Raw genomic sequence first — 22496 nt, 5'->3', positions numbered from 1 at the left:
TTTTTGGTTTGTTTCAACACAAGTGAACTAAAACGGCCTCTGTCTACAATCAAGTTAATTTGTTTGCTAATGAATTCATACGAGACAAACCTCGGGCGCTTCTGTTCCGCGGTTGCTTCGGGGAGGCCTCGGTTGCTCTTCACTGACTTTTACGAGCCTGCTGGGATCACGCATTTTGCAAACACACTCTGTCAATGCTTCCTAGAAAAGGATTAGGGTTTGCAAGACCTGGTAGCCAGATGTACCGTTCAATGTCGTCCGTGCCTGTTTATGTCTCGCTGTTTGAATCCAACAACAGCCATCTTTTATGGCTCCCCGATCTAACGTAACAAACTTCCAATTGTTTTGTGTTGAAGGAACCAGTTGCATCAATTCAACTTCAAACAACTACTCATTGGTCACACATGACCAGCACAATTAATCCATCGTCGGCAGAATTAATTTGAGTTTGAGGAAGTGGTCATGAGAAAACTTAAGGTCAAAATAAAAAATAAAGAATAAATAATAGTAAATAAAAAATAATAAATAACAGATCAAAATAAATAAATGAAAAATTAAAACAGGACATTTTTAATACAATAGTTTTATATGTTTGGTTTTTAAATACCCGTTTTTATTTTTTTGATTAACAAAAAACATTTTCAATTTTACTTTTAGATATATCCCTATTTTTAATTTACTATAATAAACTTAAAGCGGAGCTTCTTAGGTGTTGCACCAGCTGGGTGTAAAAAACGCAGCTCCTAATTCCCTAAATGGGCATTTAAATATCCAAGTTAGAACTCTTTGTCAAATTTGTCCAGATTAGTAAGCATCCAGTCTGGTGGCATGTTGCTTTAGATGGAGCCAAGCGAATAGCAATCTGCTCCTCATGTTACTGTAATCTCCAACATGTGACCTCCCCTCCAGTCTGATAATGGAGAGCTGCATAAAAAAAAAAAACCCTGCTGGGCTCTCCAGAGCATTGCTGGGTCTGCCCTGAGAGGATTTAGGGGCAAAAACACAGCTCCGGGACACATATTATGCTAAATCCTCTCCAACTCATTACGAAATTCTAACTGCGCGGCTGGTAATCCCTAAAGAGAGGCAAAGCAGGTGCCAGCCTCTCCGTAATGGAATTGCATGGCGCTTAAAGTGATTGCATCAACAATCAGCCAGGCCTGATCAATTCGATTAGAGCTCGACGACTCGTATTTGTATAACGTGAGGAGATAAAGAAGCGTGCATTCATCATTTTCTATCCAACCTGTCGAAAAACAGAATGGACTCAAAAGTCCTGTTCCTCGCATACGAAAACAAGCTAAGAAGAAACGACAATTTAACTTCCCCTCGAGTCATTCGCACATTCGCGAAAGACATTGCGTCGACAGTCACACTGATGTGAGACCATCTCGCAAGGTGTGAATTGATGTTAGAGTGTCTGGGAAAGGATGTCAAGAGACTGATAAGTGAGTAAGAGTCCAATTAAACTCCTTTCAAGGTGTTGGACTGTCATTAAAGTCACAGAAAAAAAAAAAAGTAATGAATGTCAAATATGATCTGAGAGTGTGGCCTCCATTTGCAAAATAACAAATTTTACCTTTAGTCTTGCGTGATATGTTTTTTTTTACATCTTGAGCGTATTATCTCCAAATGATACCAACGTCTGCAATCATTCGGATCTAATCCTGAGGACACCAAAGGGACAAGACAGGAAATAACTCGTGCGTCATTTAGTCCATTTTTTTTTTTACAGTCGGTGAGCTCCATTGCATGTTTTCAACGGACGCTTTGGATTACAGATAAATCCGACTGTTTGTGCTCTCGTCTAAACATCGGGATATTGTATCTGAGTGGATTGCATACAGGAAACCCCAAAACATTACGTCAGTGTATTTTAGAAAACAGATTTATTTAAAAGTCATTTACAGAACACACCAGGGATTTTTGTTTTTATCACTGGGAATTCTTACACACGTAAACTATTTGAATAATTGATTCTGTTAACTTTACATTTATTTCTATGACCAAGAAAGCATTTTTTGAAATGCTCAAACCTATAAAACTTGTGTTGTCATTCCGATTGTCTGACAGGATGAAATAACTCTCTCACTTGACCGGAACCAGTAGAATAAAACCATCTTTGCTCTTCTTGAAATCAGCATGAGTTTGGCCCGCCTTGGTTTCCACGGTAACAGTCTTGGGTTTGCCTCGCATGTTTACCCGGATGCCGGACGGACACACCTTCACAGCTAACGGTGTTTTTCTTACACTGCAAGACAAAAAGATATCATGGCTGTCAATATTTTCCGTTACCTTCTCAAGTCAAGTCACTGGACTCATCTAAGGCTAATATTTGATATTCTACTTATCCTTGTTTGACAACAGCACTGTCAGCTAATGATGATCCAGGAAGTCGCTGCTTCCTGTTGGCCTTCAGGGACCCCCCCCCCCACCGTCCCCACCCACCCCTGTGGCAGACACAAGCTGGCACAACACAAAACTCAATAGCATCCCTATCCTAATGAATCCTCTACTGTATCCCTCGACATCCCAACGACGCTCTCCCTTTTCCATCAATGGTTGCATTTAATTCAAATTGCAAAAGTCACTGAAGCAGATGCCGACCAGCTATTATTTGAATTTGGTGACTGATAATAAGCCAGATTGGCAATGGAGTCAGTTTCTCCCGAGATAAGCTTAGACAGAAGCTTCACAAGGTGAATTATAATTAAAAATGAAATCATATGTAGCTTACATTTTGGCCATCACATTGACAGCAGGAGGAACATCACTATGTGCCCACACTGGACAGTTTATTAGGTACACCCCTCCACAATGAAATTCCAACAGTACAAACAAGATGCAGATTTTCTGATTCTCCAAAATGATTGCAGAGTGAACTAATTAGTGTAGATACCGCCTCCGCTATTAGATCCCACGTGTTTATAAATGAAAACCTCCTCCCCATCCTGGTGAGTGGTCATGTCATGCGTAATTGCTCCTTGGGAAGTGCGTCAACAACATGGACAAATTCAGGCAGTTGCTTTGTGTGAACGCCACAGTTGGTCGCTTTGACGTACACATTGACACATTTAACTGGAGGTGTTGGGAACGGTGTTGGAAATAAAAGACAAAACGAAGCGAATGTGATCAGCTCGCATGCAAAACACCCCAAATTGGCAGCTCATCAAATGGTATTCATTCATAAATAATGGGCCATAATATGACTGTTGTGTTTGACAGGAAGTGAATCAGAGTTAATGAGCATTCACCCAAACCTTTTTTGGAAAAATTCAAGTCGAAATTAAAATGAAGTCAAAATTAATATCAAAATAAATGCACAAATAAATATCAAAATAATAAATGAATAAAACTAGCTTAAAAAAAAACGCAGTGACTCAAACAATGAATCGCTTGTACTGGACTGAATCTTGAGTTGAGTCCACATCCAGACAACAGTTGAATAATTTATCACCTCCTAGACAGCGGCGGAGACAGATTTGGGGTGCAAAGACGGCACCTCAGACCTCCCGCTGCCACCAGCTCCACCTCTTCATCTTATCTTCCTCTCTCACCCTCTTGCAAGCCTGCCGGCCTCCATCTTTCTCTCCTGTCACTTCCTCTGAGAAGCCGAGTGCAGCTAATACCATGTGAATATGTGCCTCTGGTGCCTTCATGATGGAGGAATCACTGGCTGTTTTATTAGCGCCTGGCCCGCCAATGTGTGGCCAAGCGTAGCCAGCGAGCAGGTTGCCAAACTGTTATTCATGTCGTTTGTCCTTTTATGGACCAATCAGATCAACCCGGAGCTTTATGTAAAGTCGGGATAATGCGCCATTGCCGATAAAAACCAAAGTGATCCAAAAAAAAAAAAAAAAAAAAATCTTCATCTGCCCACACAAATTGTAAATTAGCTGTATTGTGTGGATTTTTTTTTTTTTGGTCAAGCGCTTTGTGTTATGACATTTACTCCCAATGAATGATGACATCACACAAACAGATCTAGACCATTTTGACAGAATGCTACAAACTGTAGGTCAGACACTCCATCAATCTTTTTTTTTTGTGCTTCAATGTTGCCCTCTTCCCTGTTTCCTCCCCAAACTTTATGTCTCAATTCAATGTCATCTTCTTCAGGTGTAATTGGGTCTCAGGAGGGAATCGACGCGTCACGAAACTGACAGCGCGAAACAAAATGTATGGCGGGTCAAGCCCTGAAGCGTCACAAGAAAACAAACTCAACAGAAAAAAAAAAAAAAAAAAAAAAACTCTTTTCTGCCTTTCTTTCATTGTCACTTTTTCCTCTGAGTAGTTAGAAAGCCACTCGGCAACAAAAGCCTCAAATCGTTAATATATCACTTTGCCCTCGAAACTATCACCGAGGCATTTACGTCAGAACGGATCACGTGGGCCGAGACCGTTTCCAGCTACCTGACAACCCCGCAGAGCAAGTATCGGCGTCATTCATCAATTCGAAGCAAGAAACAGTTTGCACCCCACCACTTGAATCTGCTCAGGGAGACATTCTGGGAAAAAAAATATGAGTCATACGTGGAGCAAACTGTGACCAATGCCATGTATTTGCATAGGCCCTGAATCATTAACAGTAGGCTAAGTATCATCCAGTGTGACGTGGTTGATCAATTCTGAAGACTAGAGATTAAATCGAAGACGACATCGGAGTCATCTTGAGAAAATTGAATAGGAGGCCGCATGATTGGGTCACGTGCTGTGGTTGATCTGTTGATTACAGATGATTCAAGATTTTCAATTTTTTCTCTGTGGGCTGAAATTTTAAGCAGATACGGATGACAGCACAAGGTTTCTCTTGATTCACTTTATGAGCTCATGTGCTCACTGTCCGAGTGGGAGCGGAGCCAGTTGGGTCTTCAGTCCGCACGTCATCGTTGTGCCAATTTGTTTGTCTGAGGTTGATTTAAAGTTTGTGCATGACTGCCGATCAAATGCACAAAGAGGTACTTTGAAAGGGAAATAGCTTCGAGGTCCGTAGCCAAGATGTTTTATTTCTGGGCGTCAGAGTAAGGAAATTTTATTCAATAAATGACTTGTGTGGTCTATTTAAACAATAATGTTCATAAAATTATATGATTTGCTTCACATGACCCACAAGTAAGAAATAGGTCAGCGTCTACTCACTATTTACTTCCACCTGAGTTAAAAGCTGTTGCCATGGTTACTCACCATATGATCAAAACCGCATTACTACTGATCCTAATCCATTCAATCAAAAGTTGGAACTAGCAGAAGTGGGATTTTTTTTTTTTGCGACAACCTCTCGAGGTGGGCCGGACAGACAAACACATTGAGGACAACCAACTGAGGGAGGAAAAAGCAGAGAGGGGAGGGGTGGAGCACAGAAACAGAGGTGGCTATTTCAAGACTAGGATAGCCTAAAAAGTTCATTTGAAATGAGCATCTTCGCCCACGTCCGCTTTAAGTGACTGCACATGAGCTGCCAAAGAGGTCAGACATCAACAAGTCTGTCGGTGACCAAGCGAGCAGCATGTGGGCAACCACATAACAAGATCGCTCGCTCACATATGCTCAGAGGTAGGATTAGGTTTCTCACAAAAGGGAGGGCTGACCCAGAAGATGGTAATGACTTAAAAGACATCATCCATATTCATAAATGACAATTTAGAACATGAGAGACGTAGCTCGGGGAGGAGGGGGGGGGGAGCTACGAGAGACTCGACTCCAGACGAGCTGCGAATGGGCATGCTGGAAAAGTTGATGGAATGAGCAAAATCCCCAAATCACCTTTTTAAAACAGCGAACCCGAGCTTGTCTGCTCGACTGGGACAGATCATAGTCTAAATCCTGCCCTGAGCCTTCTCATACTCTCCCAGCTGTCCCAGCAGATGGTCCACAAGTTCAAGCCACGACACTCCCCCAATACCACAATACACACACCACTTCTTTGCAAGTATACACACACACACACAAACGCACGTTATACATACCAGCACACGAGACGTCCATTAGTCATGCTCTCAAAGGGAAAAGGATATTTAGAGATCCAATTGGTAGTACCCTAATGGAGTTTTTTTTAAATATATTTAATTTATGTATATTATTATTACATTTTTATTTTCCACGGCGGTATTGCATTTATTTTTTATTTTTTTTTAACATGCTCTGCGTTAAAATTTTAGCAATTAATGTCACGATGCAGCATTTTGATTTGTAACTGTCACTTCCAATTCCCTCTGAGTGTCATCTTCCGAGAAAAAAAAATGCCGAGCCAGCACTTCGGGATAAATGATCGCGGAACTCGAATCCTACTTCCCACAAACGCTAGTGAATGATTTTTTTGAAGGTATCTCGTTCTTGGGGAATGCGATCACAATGCACTCGATGGTTAAATTTAGTATGGACTGTTCCTTGAGACAAGCGTGCTGCCATTCTGGGCCACGGTGATAAGAGAAACGAGGTGATAGGAAGAGAAAGCCAGAGACAGATAGACAGAGGTGATGGGATGCATACTGTGGGACACACGATGTGAGGAGAATTCGCAGAGGGAACACCACGTACTTCCGAGCCACGTTTGAAGCTTAACATGATGCCTTCAGTGACCCAATTTTATGCAACCCCGCATCTCAGCTGCCACATAAACATACATACATCTCCTCATATGAGACAAACATTATGGAATCTTCCTTTGTCCACCCCGGACTTTGTTTGCTAAGTTTTCTTTTGCCGAGCAGCCTGATCAAGGGTCACGACCTTCTTCATTCACCACAGATGGTGCCCACAAAGGCAAGTGAGGCAGAGGGGGGGGTGAAATTGACTCCCAGTTGCACGGCAAAGAGCAATGCAGCTGCCGCAATGATCCCAAGTGAACCGAAAAAAAAAATAGGATCATCTCAAACCGGGCCTCACAAATGCCCCCCAAGACATCAAAAGTCAAATAACCCGGTCACGAGGGAGTCAGCTCGTTTATGTAGCGATGATAACGACATGCGAGCGCCGGAGGCCAAGCAATGAAATGTACAACAATCTGCATGGTGGGGAAAAAAACAACAACAAATTGCATCTTCCAGATGAACGTGCTCGCCTTGTAATCTCATCTATAAACAACATTCACCTTTGGAGCGACGAATCCGATAAATGTCATTCCGCCGCAGTAATTCACAACAGGTGTGCACGCACGACAGTGATGAATACCAACAAGATGATTTGCATATTGGTTACGTGACATTAATTAAGGCCTTTGATTTGAACAGGAAACGAGGACAGAGTTGAATTTCAAAATAAAACTAACTGACCGTGTAAAGTGGTGCACCAAGGTTCCCACCAGTTCGCCGACCCGGTCCTGGTTGGGAGAGAGTTCCCCGGTTTGGAAACACAGGAGAACGTCATCCTGGGAAGATATGTGCAGCGCCACCATCTGGTCTACTCCACTTGTCACGCTCAATCCCTTTAGCTGTGAATATAAATTCCAGTGAAGGTTTCACCAAGCTATTTTTCCAATAATGGGGTCAACTGTGAAAAGATTGATGTTTCTGCCTCGTCAAACTTTTGAATAATTGATTTCTTTTTAACGACCCGGTACTGCTTTCTTGCAGCTTTTACCGGCATTTGAATTGCTCACAAGTAAGATTGTTGTGCATGGATTGAAATAGTGTCGATCTTTTTTAATATTATGCTATATGAGAAAACATTTCCTGCTCTGAAGGCAGTTTCAGTCTCCAGAAGTCTCTAAAAGTTACTAGGTTTGTTTTCATGGCTTAAAAAGAAAAAGGAAAAAAAAAATCATAATAATAGTTGCTAAGTATAGCAACAGTCGCCAAGTTTGGACCACTTCAGGGCCTAGCTCAACCCTGGTCGTCAAGGTAACAAAAACAGGACTCAACATTTGCATGAGACAGAACCGACTTCTTTATCACTCGTGTAAGAACATCAGAAGCATTTATTTATTATGAAGACAAGATATCTCAAGATGCCATTATCAACGATATGTATAAATCAAGGATTTTAATACTTACAGTATCCAAGGGAATTTTCTTTAGGACCTTGAATTGTTTTTTTGGCTCCAATTTATAAAAATACTTGTCCGTCACGAGTAAGCCGCGGTCGGTGCTTTTGTTGAACCTATTCACCTAAAAGGGCACAAGAAAAAAAAAAAAAAAAAAAAAAAAGGTCATAAGGTTTGCAAATGGGCTCCTTTGACAGAAATGCAAAAGCACAAAATGAATGGAATTTTAAAGCAGCATTTCGATGTATGTGTCCGCACTCTCCATTGTCCTTGATAAGGAAAAATGCAGCCTATCATCATCCATTGGGAGATGATAAAAGCAAATTCAGCAAAATAATAAGCAGGGCTTCAGCTGACTGAGGATTCTTCCTTCTACTTTTACTTTACTTTTTTGGAATGCACAATTTGCAAATCTGTTTGTTCAAGCAACCAAATGCGATTCATTCACCTTCCTACAGAAGCCCGAAAAGAGAACTTGACTGTACTCGTCTTTGTTCCTCAGCTCCCGGGAGAAGCGAGCGAAGGCGGAACTGGATTGAGGGCAGTCTCGCACCTGCAGGAATCAAAGACGGCTATTATTGTGAAAATGCATCTCATTAGCTATAAGAGGAGCAGTGTATATGACATGCAGTCCAAAAAAACAAAGTGCATTGTCTGACTGGCTTCCATAATAGCAAACATCAGCAGCTGCCCGTGATGATGCTTATGCGGCTGGGTTGGTAATTCTGGCGAGAGTCTTTAGACAGTAATGGGGGATTTTATTGCCTCTCTCACTGCAGCCAATTATATTATTTTTTTATTTATTTTTTTAGAGGAGACAATTGTCGTGCTTCCAGGGACACAAAATTACACAACGTACAACATACACAGTACAAACAATGACGATTCATATTCTATTAATGGTTTATTAATGATAAATCTAATAATAATTGTATGAATTATCAATTTGTATTTCAGTTGCAATCAGTTGCTTCTGACCCAGAACTTTTGCCCTACTTATTTAGCACTGCATTGATTGGTCTTTGTAGAATTAAGCCCAATCACGTGAAGTCGGCGCCCTGAACGAGACTTTGGAGTCACGAGCCATCTCAGACACATGGGAGGAGTGACTCAGGACTGTGCTGAAGTCATGCTCAGCCAGCAAACAAGCTCAGATTAGTTACTAAAAGAACAGAGAGTGGGATTCATTGGAGGGTGGTGGTGGGGGGGGGGGGGGGGGGGGCTCACAAGTGCCCCAGTCACATTGTTTACTTGCTAGAGTTGTCACGTGTAAATTCACAACAGATTATTGCTCAGTGTAAAAACACATTTCGATTCCATTGAGCAAGAAAAGCGCACGTGGAATAAGAAAATGTCATGAAATTGATTTTCATCCTCTTTCAAGTCACAAGGATGTAAACAGGATTCAGTAAAAGGCCATGGGGTTTCAAGAAAACTCATCGAAGAGCACTGATTGATAGGCCCCCTTTAGTGGCATGCCAAAGTTGTTTTTAATATGCAATACATTTTAAATAAATCATTTAAGTCTGTTTTTTTTTTATTATCCTATATCCACGCACAGTATTTATGTTCAAAATGTGCATAATATTACCATGGCTTTCAATAATATGAAAGGTTATACAATGTGTCATTTTTTTTATGAACACTCAGGCCTACTACGCTACTGTATTTCAATCCTGGTCATTACAGCGTTACATGTAGAGTTGAAATTTTGCTTACGGTTTTAATATTGCAATCATGAATTGTGTGCCACCACTGGTTATAGAACTCTGTCCATATTTTCCTTACATTGGCTAGGTAGTCTCCTTCCCAGGCTCTACTGCAGCCCCAGTCTTTTCTCTCCCCGCCCAGAGTAGTCAGAGCGGCGACTTTGGCTCGAATCTCAAGCATGTCTGACGGCGGGATTTTCTTCACCATCTGTCTCGCCCACCATCTAAAATCCAAATAGGTTTTGTTGATGATTGGCCAATTTTGTAAGTAAAGTAGAAAGACCTTTCCTGACCTGCGATGCAACATGACTGTGATGATGTGAAACTGTGTCAGAGCGGCAGGTGGAGTCGGCCACTCAATGCTTTTTCCATAGTCGGCCATGTTTCTGACATTGGCGAACCGCTGCTCGACTTCTCGGAAGTGGGCCTTGACCTTGTAGCGCTTAAAGCAACCCACGATGGCATAAATGGCCCTCATCCGCCGGCACCTCATACGAGCGAGAGCTCCCCGCCATACCTATGTGAATTTGAAAACGGAGAGAGACAGTTTGAGGCATGTGTGTTCCAATTCAGGAAAGCGACTTCTCTGTAGACTCATCCAACTAGGTCATCAGCAGAAGAAAGGAAATGGTAATTCTATCATAAGTAATTGACTTTTATGTAACGACATCTCATTAATTATCCACATGACTGCTATAGAGGAGGCAGATTCATCCAAAGTGTGAAGCATTCGGCCAGCAATGGCAACATGGCTGACCTTTTGTAAGAAAAGCACCAGGATGGGGATGAGGGCGGCTCGCTCCTGTTCCAAAGTGAAGAGAGATCGAGGCGTCCGTACAAAAAGTTTGGTGTGACCGTACGCCACGTCGTCCTGGAAACCGTGCTGCTTGACGATGGCCTCCACCGCATCCCGGTCGGAATCCATCAGGTGGTTAGGCCAAGTGTATTCGCATGTCATTTTATACCTTGGGTAAAATGGATTTTTTATTTTTTTTGCTCAGATTAGAGTTCATCATCCATTCAGAATGTTTCTTACCTCTGCAAGAAACGAGCGTAGGGCTGCCTGTAGGCGAAACCCGCCCTTCGCACCATGACGTTCTCCAGGAGACCCAGATAGGCCACCTGATGTTGGCAGCGAGCATCATCAAACAACAACGGGGACTTCAACTCGTTTGGTTTTATGCATCTCACGTAGTACGGCTCCTGCGTCAACACAAAGGTGGGTCAACTTTTTATTTTGGTGTCATTTGAAAGCCTGGCTAAGGAGGTGCAGAAAACCTCGAAGACATTTTTCCATACTCGCAGCGGGATATGATAAGGTCAAGCGATATGTTAGCCTTTAAACGCAGAAAAGGACAAAATTGACGTGGCTGTAATGTACGCCGTGCATGATGATGAGCAGCCGTCATACGTCAGCAGCCTCAGAATAGCTCAGTGACTCATTTCTAGGAGGTTGCATCAGGTGACAAGACACATTGACTCCAGCAAGAAAGACAATTTTGAGTCTTCAGTGAACCTGACATACTTTTTCATTGTGTTTAGAGAAGTGGGAAGAGGAAATCGTATTACCTTGCAGGCTAGTTTATCCACTAAAGCCACAATGGAATTTTTGAAGAGGGTAGCTGCCGTAAGAGGGCGCTTGGTGACCTCCGTAATGCCGAGTTGACCATCAGGCCACATCTCCTTCATCACCGGGTTGGAGCTTCAAAAGCAAGGGGAGCAAAATGTGTTACTAAATGAGCCAGATGGGTCAAAAGGAGACTTGGCGTGTTTGGCACCTGTGGTACATGAGGCGCTTGAAATCTTGGAAAAGTAGATCTCTGTTTTTTTCCAAAAAGCCCTCCACGGAATATCTGTAAAAGGAGGGAGAGTTATAAAAAAAAAAAAAAAAGAAATGTATGGGTAAAATTAATTCAGATGGATGAAGAGCACTTAGAAAAGAATCGAGATGATAAAATTAAAGGAAATGAGACACAACTTACACATCATTACCTAGTGAGTGATTTCACTACTTGGTTCCAGCAAACTCAAAGGATTAAAAGAAACGCTGCTTACAAAACAGGAACGCAACGCTCGGGGTGGCAAAAAAAAAAAAAAAAAGTGAACCGTCTACAATTTAATCCGTCTGCTCCTTGCAAAATGTTTGGGTGGCTTTCTGAGCATCAGAGGTCATGATGTCACTCCACAGCAGGAGTTACATAAGATGTTCATCAAGCCAGCTGGAGTGTATGCAGAATAAAAATATATATATTTATTACTCATTAACAACTCTGCAGTGAGAAAGAAAGCGCTGTAATGCAAATTTACTAGTTCTGTTTTTGTGCAAAATGGTAACAAAACATTCGATTGTGACGACACTCAAATGATCAAGTCACTTGTGTCGCATATTTGCCGATACAGCGCAAGCCTCAACTCCCCGAAAACTTTTCTTGCAGTAACTTTGGAAAGGTTAGTGGAGGTGGGAGCACACATTTCCGGTAGGAGAGAAGAAGAAGAAGAAGAAGCACATGAGAACAAGTCGAGGTAATTCACTTGAAAGGACAGGTAGATTGTAGAGGACATGCAGGGATAAGGTCAGATGCTCTCTGGAGATGAGATGACGGCTTAAACTAAGGAAAGTGAAGGTCGAGGTCAGCACAGAGGAAGGAGGAGCCCCAGCTGACATAAGTGTGAGATTTTAACTGCATGAGATTGGACAGATTGTATCTCAAATCATCTTTCCTCATTGAAATAAATGGGAAAGACATTAATGCGTTCCGGTCTTCCCAGCTTTTGTTATGGAATTTGTGCTGCTCCTTCTAGTGTTCCCGTCTTAGCCACCTGGGGGCAGTATAAGTCAGCCAGAAATATTCTCTCTGTTTGTTGAAGGAGCAAAGGATTCATCAGGTAAACATGAGGGGAAAAGAAAAAAAGGATGGGTGAAGTAGGTCAAAGCTTGCAGGAAGCTGGGGTGGATGGGTATTTTGTTCTCAAAGGGGTGGAAGGTATATTTAGACAAAGTAAAGCTTGACTCAGATGAGATGAGATGGAAAGTGGGCTGCACCAGCACTCACAAGTTGACATATCATGGGGAGTGACCTGGACATGGTCAAATCGTGGCCGACAGAGACGAAGATTCATCAAACGCACTCACGGTCCATATTTATGATCAAGTGTTTCAGTTCTTTGTACAATTTTTCATCTCAAGTCAAAGCATCTCCTTTGTGATGTGTTCACTCGCTATATTAATGTCCCTTCCCCTCTCAAGATTGAGGCCAGTACACGTCACCCGCTGTGATTCTTCTGAAACCAAATCCACAGTCGCACTGATGGCCAAAGGCCCCATCTGGCCTGGCTGACATTGACTGTACATCAGTGAACGCATTAAACAAGTGGAGCAGTTAAAGACATGCAGCCAGAGCTGTAGTAAAATGTAAAATAATCATAAAGAAGAATTTAGATCCTGCACCATATCAATGCTTCATTTAATATGTAGCTGGAACAAAGTCTGATCGAATTGAATGGATGCGACATCGGCGCTTTTAGTGTTCCATCTTTCATAAAACTACTGAAATGTTTCTGCTGCAAACGTCCTGGACTGACCTCTTAATAGGATCATGTGGATTATACTCCTGAACCCGGCCTCCATTTTCCAGCCCGGCCCAAAACACAAAGGTTAAATACTCCAAATGGGCAACTCACGTGACGTCTCCTGCATAGTGACGGATTCGAAAGTGCTTTTGGAAGTCCATGGTTTTGTCAGTAGGAGTGAGCTGCAAATGGAAAGGGGAAATATAATTTTTCCCACACATGTCAATGTCAATTTTTTATTATTTGATGGTTTTAGAGTAAAGAAACTCTGTCCTCTTGTGGCAGAAACTTAAAAGTGCATTAAAATTGAGTTGGTTTATAAATTTGAGTCATCTAAAACTGAATCTGAAACAAAGGTGTATAATTTTGAAGCTCACCTTTCGGGATGTGTAGTGGGGGTGTTGCGCTAGTTTGACGTCCATGCTGTCCAAGCAAACGGTGTCTGTGACTTTACCAACAGTGAGACAAGCTTCATCCAAAATAGAGATGATCCCTTTGTGCTGCTGCTCCACGAGATCGACAATGATCTGGTTGTTGAAGTAGTCAATCTGTGTATGAAAAAAAAAAAAAAATATCTCATGATTGTTTTATTATATATGTTGATTTTCTGTCCCTTACATGTTGCCATTGGATACCCTCTCGATTATATTCGGCTTGTTCCTGTTGGAGGATCAGCTCGATGAAAAGTTGCTGCAGCTTTTCGTTACAGTAGTTGATGCAAAACTGCTCAAAACTGGCCCAAAACAAAACAAAAAAAAAAAACACCCGAGCAACATTAACATCAATTCATCATCATCTTATATTGAAAGAGCGGAAATACTCCAACCTGTTGTTGTCAAATATCTCAAATCCGTAAATATCCAGCACACCAATGACGGTATTTTTCCCATGAAGCGCCGGGTTGTAATCTTTGACCTCGATGATGTCATTGATGCGTCCGACAATCCACCCAAAAAGTCTCTCATAGAGAGCCTATCATGAGAAAGCGGCAGGTTCATCGAACTGGATCGCAAATTAATCAATCAATCAATCAATCAATCAATCAATCAATCTAAGGTACCTTGCTAAAAGCATCCCGCCCAAAACAGGCCTCTTCTTCCGTGTGACCTTTCTCAATGACCTCGCCACCGCCGGTGGCAACGGTACGGAACAGCAAGCTCTTCACGACACTGTCGGCGTCTGTGCCCGTCAATTCTGCGATGTGGTTCACAGCTTCAAGGTCCAAAACTTCAACATTCTCACCATCACTCCCAAACTGGATATTACCCTAAAACAAGTTTAAAAAATATATATATATATATTCCACTAAATTCATATTAAGGGCAATATTGTTTTTGAAGAACTTACAAGATGGAGGATGGAAGCTAGAATTTGATAAATTGAATTGATTTCCTTTTTGGAAAAGCCAATCACTTCCAGGGCATGAACGACAGCTTTGTGGCTTGACTGATCGCTGTTCGACGTCTACGGAAAAAAGAAATAACAAATAACAACAGAGTTGACAGTTTGATTTCATTCATTCATTACGACGTTAAAACAAAAACAAAAATGAAGCATGAATGAAATCAACTCACAGGGGCCGCGGCTCCCTCCTTGGTGTACACATAAACACTCGGATCATTTTGCAGGTGAAACGAGGCGATGGTTTCATTCGATCCTCCTCGTAAAAACTGCGGCGGGGAGGGGAGGGGGGGTGATCAGATTTGCTTCTGCTTGTCAATTTAGCATGAATGGTTTGTACAGATGAAAATGTACCTGATAAAATGCATGGAAGTTCCTCTCCCCTTGTTGCTGGTGAACCACTCTGGACTTCAGGTCGTCCAAAATAAAGGGAAAAAAACCAAAATGAATTGAAGGAAAACATCATTAGCGAGCAGAACTAGCGGCCGCACTTACCTTCTCCAGTAAGTAGTTGTTGATGTGCCCCCCCATGGGGTCACCATTGAAATTAAAGTTGATGTCCATGTACTTGCCGAAACGGCTGGAGTTGTCGTTGCGATTGGTCTTGGCGTTCCCGAAAGCTTCCAGAACACAGTTGGACTTGAGTAGAACGCTCTTCACGCTTGATTGATGTGCATAAGAACAATTTAATTAGAATAAATATAACAAATCAATACTTTGAAACAATTTGATCCCTGCTTAACCTTTCAACTTCGGCTCTCTGACTTGGGTTTGAGATGGCCGCAATGTACTGCATGATGTATTTACTGGCTTCTGTTTTCCCGGCACCGCTTTCACCTAAAAGGAGCGCGAGCATTTCATAATCTTAAAATATTGTTGACAAAAAATAATCAGTTAAATGCTAACCTGATATGACAATGCAAGTGTCTTTGGCTCGTCTTTTCATGGCCTTATAGGCGGCATCGGACACCGCGTAGAGATGAGGCGGGTTCTCGTATAGCTCACGGCCACGGTATGCGGCGATTGCGTCTTTCCCGTAGATGTCCATCTCTTTGTATGGGTTCACGGAAACAACCACGTCACCGATGTAGGTGTAGATCCGACCCTTCTCGAACCTGTCCACATCAAACATGACATTCAAATTACATCCCATGTATATAAATAATTATAATAATAAAATATAAAAATAAATAAATGAATTAAAATAAAATAATAATGACAACAGAGCTGCACCTAGTTTCAGGTTCAGAGAAATTTGGCCTCACTTTTCAACCTATAGTGTCGTGCTGTGCTGCGAGGAAATGGCACAACAGTGAGTAGTCACTTAAAGCAGGAAATGAAACTTATGTCACATTGTTGAATCTACTGGCGGGTTAAGTTGAGTTGATAGTGGTGACAAAGTCTAAAATTGCTCAACTAAACTTCATGTTTTTACTCTTAATGTTCCACAGCCTTGTTAACACATTCACATTGAAGGATGTTGATGTTAGGATATGTCCTACTTGAGATGCAAAATTTACATTTAAAAAAGAAAAATGGTGCTAAATAAACATTAGAACCAAAAGTCATTTTGTGAGAGCTGCACTCGAGAAATGGTCACTAAACAAGTGACTAAATGTAAAGTGGTCCTTCAGCCATTAATGGCACAATGAAAGGTTTTACATCACTCGCTTCCTCTTCCTCAGTCTAACAGTACTCACCTCAATTTGAGATTGTCCATAAACTGGTCCATGGTCACCTCATCCAGAAGCACAAAGTCTGACTTGCCAAACTCGAGGCCTTCCATCTCTGCCATCCTTTTGCTTGGATTCAGCAAATAAGATCAGAACTCAAGACAGACGTATAGGGAACAGAAAGTGAAGGGGGGGGTGAAGAAAAAAGAGAAGTATGGCAGACTTCTGAGCACAGTGACAGAGGCGTGGTTGCGTTTTACTCATGTCGAGAAGTCTGCAAGCGGCAGCACGTCATCCTGTCAGTCAGCCTGAAGCCTCAAACGAAATGATAGTTGAAAACCAAAAACCCAGACCACTCGTGAATTTCAAAGAAACCTTTTTTTATTCAGCTTCACACAAATATACGCACTGTAAGTCCTATTAAAATGAAATATTTATAAATTGGCTAACATTTGAAGACAGGCAAATTAAATAACTTGCATCCAAGACAACTTGACTTCCAGGCTATGAAACATTTTGATGAGCTGAGTCTTTCAAAGCAGTCTCTGAAAAGGAAAGTGGGAGGGAAAAAAAACTGTGTGAATATAATTATATAGATTTTACAAATGTACAACATTTCAATTCTTGAAAACAAGATAGAATGGAATGCTGTTCTGCACTTGCCACTAGAGGGCACTACATCACATAAATCCTACTCATTGACATTAGTAATCACAGAAATAATCAAACAGTAGAAGGTTATAATTTATGGGGGGGGTCATAAATAATCTGTAGGAGGTTTACCTATAACCCTGCTATACATTTTCATAGCAGAGCCTCAAACAGCCTCCCATATTTTTCTAGCAGACTCTTGCACGAAGAACAGAACAAGTTGCATGCTCAGTCTGTATGGAAGGTCTGCAGCCATAAATGAAAAGAATCAAATTAAAAAAAAAAAAAAAAAATCTTACCATTCCATGTTCTGCTGGATATCTATAAGTGTCAAACAACACAATAATAATTAGAGAACTTAAAAAGTTGCAGCCATGTTTCGAGCCTACATGGTAGTAGTACACGCCAGTGCAAAAATAACGAAAACAAACCATACTCTGACAATAATACAACAACAACTTCCATGCCTTAACTTACTTCATACTTTTGAAAGCAGTAGAACTCGACAAATTGCATAACTTAAGAGCGATGACGACGGATTCGGACGATGCACGGTGAATAAACGTGCTGCAGGAAAAAAAAAAAAAAAAAAAGACGGAAGTGACGCGGATGTGTGCTCAATTTTACCAGCAGGGGGCAGTAAAAAAAACACGAGCAAAGTATGCTCACTGTTTTGCCAGCAGGGGGCAGTAGAACAACGTAAATTGCTTTTATATAGACTAAAAGCTATGGAAATATAATATAGTACATATTATAATATCATGCTAAGATGATTGATGTTTTAGTCTGCCGTGCCTGAGTGACAAAAGCTTGAAACATAAACAATTTTTCAAAAATCTAGATCATATTTTGGAGGCCAATTCTTATGTAGGAGGGCTTTCATAATGCAATGGCCAGCTGTTGCTGGTGGGAGTTGGCAACAGCGTATCATCCTCCTCACGATACTCGTGGTCCGTGACTCACATTGTATTGGTGCACCACAATAAAAGGCCATAGAGAAGCGGATCGCTTCGAGATCAATAACAGCGTTGTTTTCCGTCGGTGACCGCTTGTTCCGCTGACATTCTTTGTATTTAGAATACATCCGAGACTGACAACCCAGCACTGTTTGCACAAAAACAAATAACCAAACAACTATTTGACCTCGAGGTCATCTGTTTGCAATGAATTGTGTTGATACAACTTCCAGTCAACTGGGTAGAAACACAAGGCAGAAATGTTTTGTTTGATTTCTAACAGCATGTTATAAGTTAATGATGTAAATAAAATCAAATAAAATTAAAAAAAACAGCAGCACGTGTAGTCGCTGATACAGAGGGCACAGGGTGCATTCACTCTTTTAATCACCTGGATGAATCTTAATGCTAAGACGTTTTTCAGAACATAATCCCCCCCACCAAGTTTAATGAGTCATCGGCGGATGTTCTCGGCCCGATCATATCGTGCAGTCAAATCTCATCCTGACTTGCCCTTTACAAACCATATGGCACTATGCAAGGAATATTATTGCTATTTTCAAAACGTTATCCTCAATAAGTGTGTCAAGTGGCTGACTTCACATTTCCGGAATCATTATTCTGAAATAACCTTTATCTAAGGTCAAGGCATGGTCAGCAGCATGACTCGGCAGAATGTTCCGCTTTGACTTTCCCAATCTCGAGTTCTGGAATTTTTTTTCTTACCGGTAGTTTCTTTTTGGGTACAATTAGTTCAGGAAATGTTTTGTTCGAGTAAACAAAAATGCTGCTATAAAGCAATAAAAGTTCTTTTATGATGAGCTATCAGACTTGTATTGTGGCCTATTCAAACATCTTTGGGAAAAGTTCACCCCTTTGACCAAGAAGCTTTTATGGTCACGTTTTATGGCTTTTTCCACTTTGGCATTTAGAAGCGAAAAAAAAAAAAACCACAGAGAATCATTGTTGTGAAGGTTGTTTTTTTCCATCTTAGGTGAAAGCTAAATTGATTACAAAATGTGACTAAATTATTAAATCATCCCATATTGATAAATGAATCCGACATTTCCATTTTTTCTATATTTTAAATGTCCCTATAAAGACACTGAGTAACCTTTATAGTTTCATTGACTGTAACTGGATTAGATAGGCGGTAATTATGAAGTAGATATGAGGAGGCAGACAAAGGCAGAGATCCCAGCATGCACACTTTAACTGTTGATCACGTAACATGGAGGAAGTCAGAACATGCTGATCTGTAATGTCGGAACTTGGGTCACTGTCGAACCCACTCCATCTCCTGCTATGAACAAAGCTACTTATAGTAATAGATTCCAGATATGAACCGTTTCAAGTATTACGCAACATAATCTAAAATTGATGAATAAATTCGATTCAATACATTACAAGGGACGAATCTAAGCAGCTGGTCAGAAATTGTGACTGAGAGAGAAGGCCAAAGCTGTACTAAGATGCTTTTAAGTCTATTATCTGAAGCCTAAATCGAACGGAATTAGTTTCTAAGTCGAACTGAGCTGAATAGTCCTGACAATGCTTCCCAGTTTCATGTTTTTTTTTTTTTTTTTAAATACAATACGGTTCTGCAGTTGCTCCTTGTTTACGCCTGGAGGCTCAAAGCAAACATTGACTAAATTGTTTTCATACACTCATCTGGAAATTCAAGTTTGTTCAACTGCTTAAACCGTTTTAAATTGTGTCATATCCATCTGTCATTTTTCACGCCATTGCGATGTCCTACAATGCGTGAACTTTAAAACATATTATCTCACTTAATGGTTAAAAAAAAAAAAAAGAAAACATTGGCGTGGAAATTATCTTTTTCTTTATAATGCTTGACGTAAGAGGCCTTAGCACATTGGAACTATGGAATGCACATTATAAACAAGCACGTTCAGTTAAAAGGTTTCTCACCGCTAATTTTATTTAATTTTTTTCCCTGCTGCTCCATATTCATCATTTCCAAGTCTTTAATGACATTTAAGATGTGAAACCTTGGAAATTACTTTGAGCAGAATGTGGATGGAATAAAACAGGCATGACCTGACAATACATTTGTTTTCCTTCCATTCATCCTCTCCCTCATTCATTCATGACGTCGGATTAAGCGGCTCGTGTTAAATCCCTCCTGCGTTGGTATCGTCGCTCCCGTGCAAGACTTTATCGGCTTTTTAAACTCCACGGTGAAAGGGATTGATTTTTTTTTCCCCCCTAAATGAGGGTTTTGTTTGAAGAATCACTGCACTGACACTAAACTAATCCCTATTACTCACACAAAAAAATTCCTAATCCAGATTTTGAAAATTGATCTCGACATAATGGTTTTGGGACAAAAAGTCGGCCGTACTTTAATATTCCGTTCCTTGACACCAGAATGTCTCCAGTTTGAGTTATTATCCTTTGAGTTGTGTCTTTTTTTTTTTTTTTTTTAATTAAAGTTACCAAAGATGGAGAGACAAGAGGGTCAGGTCGGGCGGGGTCATCTCATTATATAACCGCAGGATGTTAACATAAGTCGTCTCATGTGGCCTCCTCGGGAATGCATGCGACTAAAGTCTTCCCATGAGTGCAAAATCCAAGCGTGCACATGGACATGGCGGACAAGTCATAAGAACGTGAGGTTCCACATCAGCGATCACTCGCTTGATCTCATGATTCGGCTCAAACCATCCAAATCAACCAACGTCATTATGCATACGTATATAAAAGCATCACATCAAAATGAGCTCCAACTGTAATTTTTTTATGAGAGCTAAATATATTAAGAAGTCAAAAAGAGCTGAATCGGGTCACGTGACCCGAGCAAACAGCATGCATAGGTAATTATTCTGCGGTCGGGAAAAAATAAATTAAAAAAATTGCCGCACGCACTGCAGTGACCCATTTCCACCTGTGTCTATGCAACAGAGAGAAGAAAAGGCGCTCTCCACGGGCAAGACACAGTGGAAAATTCCTGCTCGGCTGGCCAAACAAACAGCGTGGGGTGCTCACAAAACGCCTGGACAAACTTGTCATTGTTTAGAGTAAGAAGTGCCCTTATTCTCAGGAATTCCTGAGCTACAAGGAAGTTGAAGGTCTTGTAAAAACGCTCATCAATAGGCACAATAGTCATCAAAGCTGACATTTTTTTGGTCCTTTTTCTGACTTACTGAATAGACATTAGACCGAAACAGGACATTTTGTGACAATTAGAACTTCCGATTTGATTTTAGAGTTAACTTTGAAAAAAAATTAAAAAAGAGATTTACTTGACTGTAGATATTATCCATAGTGCTTTGACGCCCAGAAGCCGTCGTATTTTAAATAACCCTCTATTGAACTTGTGATGGAAACTCCATGACTTGCCAAATGTGATCCAGTCCTGGCATGAGAACATGCGTTTATTTGATTTTGATTTTTTTTATCAATAAATGACCTTGGGCAGTGAAACGGGGCACTTAGCTAAAACGTACTAATGGAAATCATGCCAGAGCACTTGACCTCTTATATCGCATACAAATCATTCAATTGACGTAAAAAGCGGTGACAGAGATCATTTTTCCTGAATTATTAACAAAATAAAATATTTTCATCTCAAAAGCAGATGAATTATATAGTGTATCTCATTATTTGTATGATATAAACCATTTACTCTGCTCATAAGTTCCTTATAAGGTAAAAGAACTTGCGCATTGTTGTAAACTGTTTATATTAAATTGAGCAAGTAACAATTGTAACTTATTAACACGGGGCACAATTTGATCTAACGCAATCTGACCTTTAAAAAAGGAAAGTGGTTTTAAAAAAGTCTACACGGCCTCTGTTGACTGTTCATGACCTCCAATAATAACCTGCACTTTCTACTTGGCTTTGTTTCCGACCCCATTTTCCTGCGGCGTACATGTTCAGAAAAGCATGATCTGAATGTGAGCCAAGAGTCTGGAACACAAAAGAAGATTCTCCCTTGTGGTGGTGAGGAGTGAGAATCCTTCACTGAGTGCAGCACCCTCAGGCAAGCTGACAACGTACGCAGCCATGCATCAACACAAGTCAAAGAAACTGGAGGCCGTTTGTTTCTCACAAGCTCTTAGGATTCTCCGGGGAGATGTTTTAGTTGATCTAAGAAATCAAGCGATCATATGACGTCGAAAAATGTACATTACAGTTATCTTTTGCAGTTTAAAAAAAAAAAAAGTCATTATTTAATTCATCGGTTGTGATCACTCCCACAACGGCGCACACCTCCACCAATTTCGGTATTTCGCAAACGCACGCAGGTAGAAAGTGGCGATTTTGTAACACAAGCGGACTTTTCTTCACGAAAATTATTTGCACAGTCATGCGGTTCAAAACAGGCCAAGCTCTTGCAGCGACTGCACCTGCAGCTTAGAGCCCGATCCCCCCCCCCCCCTTTACTTTCTCATTTCTGGCTATTACATAATCTTCTTCAAACCAGCAAAGCTGACAAAATTCATAAGCTTCAAAATGTCTCACTTCTAGAAAAAGCTTTGTGAATATACACAGTCTCATTTAAATGCTGTTGAAGAACATCCAAACT

At 40.9% G+C, this 22496-nt stretch overlaps 1 protein-coding gene across 2 annotated transcripts; it reads right to left on the bottom strand.

Moving 5' to 3' along the window:
* Positions 1-1925: 1925 nt before the first annotated feature.
* Positions 1926-16483, bottom strand: myo1g (myosin IG). 2 transcript variants are annotated; one of them, XM_085900537.1, is made up of 22 exons: positions 16362-16483; positions 15568-15776; positions 15405-15498; positions 15157-15322; positions 15016-15069; positions 14835-14930; positions 14608-14724; positions 14321-14527; positions 14087-14232; positions 13879-13993; positions 13638-13808; positions 13372-13442; positions 11469-11543; positions 11260-11392; positions 10727-10893; positions 10448-10655; positions 9984-10207; positions 9770-9914; positions 8430-8534; positions 7992-8105; positions 7272-7429; positions 1926-2251 (listed from the first exon to the last, which is right to left on the bottom strand). In XM_085900537.1, the coding sequence occupies exons 1-22, from the start codon at positions 16454-16456 to the stop codon at positions 2089-2091; spliced, it is 3033 nt and encodes a 1010-aa protein (XP_085756663.1). In that variant the 5' UTR covers positions 16457-16483; the 3' UTR covers positions 1926-2088. The 2 variants fall into 2 exon arrangements, with proteins under 2 accessions (XP_085756663.1, XP_085756664.1); XM_085900538.1 differs by lacking the exon at positions 8430-8534.
* Between the last annotated feature and the right edge of the window lie 6013 nt (positions 16484-22496).

Source organism: Syngnathus leptorhynchus, chromosome 20, assembly GCF_054491065.1.
Source record: "Syngnathus leptorhynchus isolate UIUO chromosome 20, UIUO_Slep, whole genome shotgun sequence".
In the NCBI taxonomy this organism is placed as follows: Eukaryota; Metazoa; Chordata; class Actinopteri; order Syngnathiformes; family Syngnathidae; genus Syngnathus; species Syngnathus leptorhynchus.
Note: the sequence above shows the minus strand (reverse complement) of the source record. Positions and strands in the feature narration are given on the sequence as shown.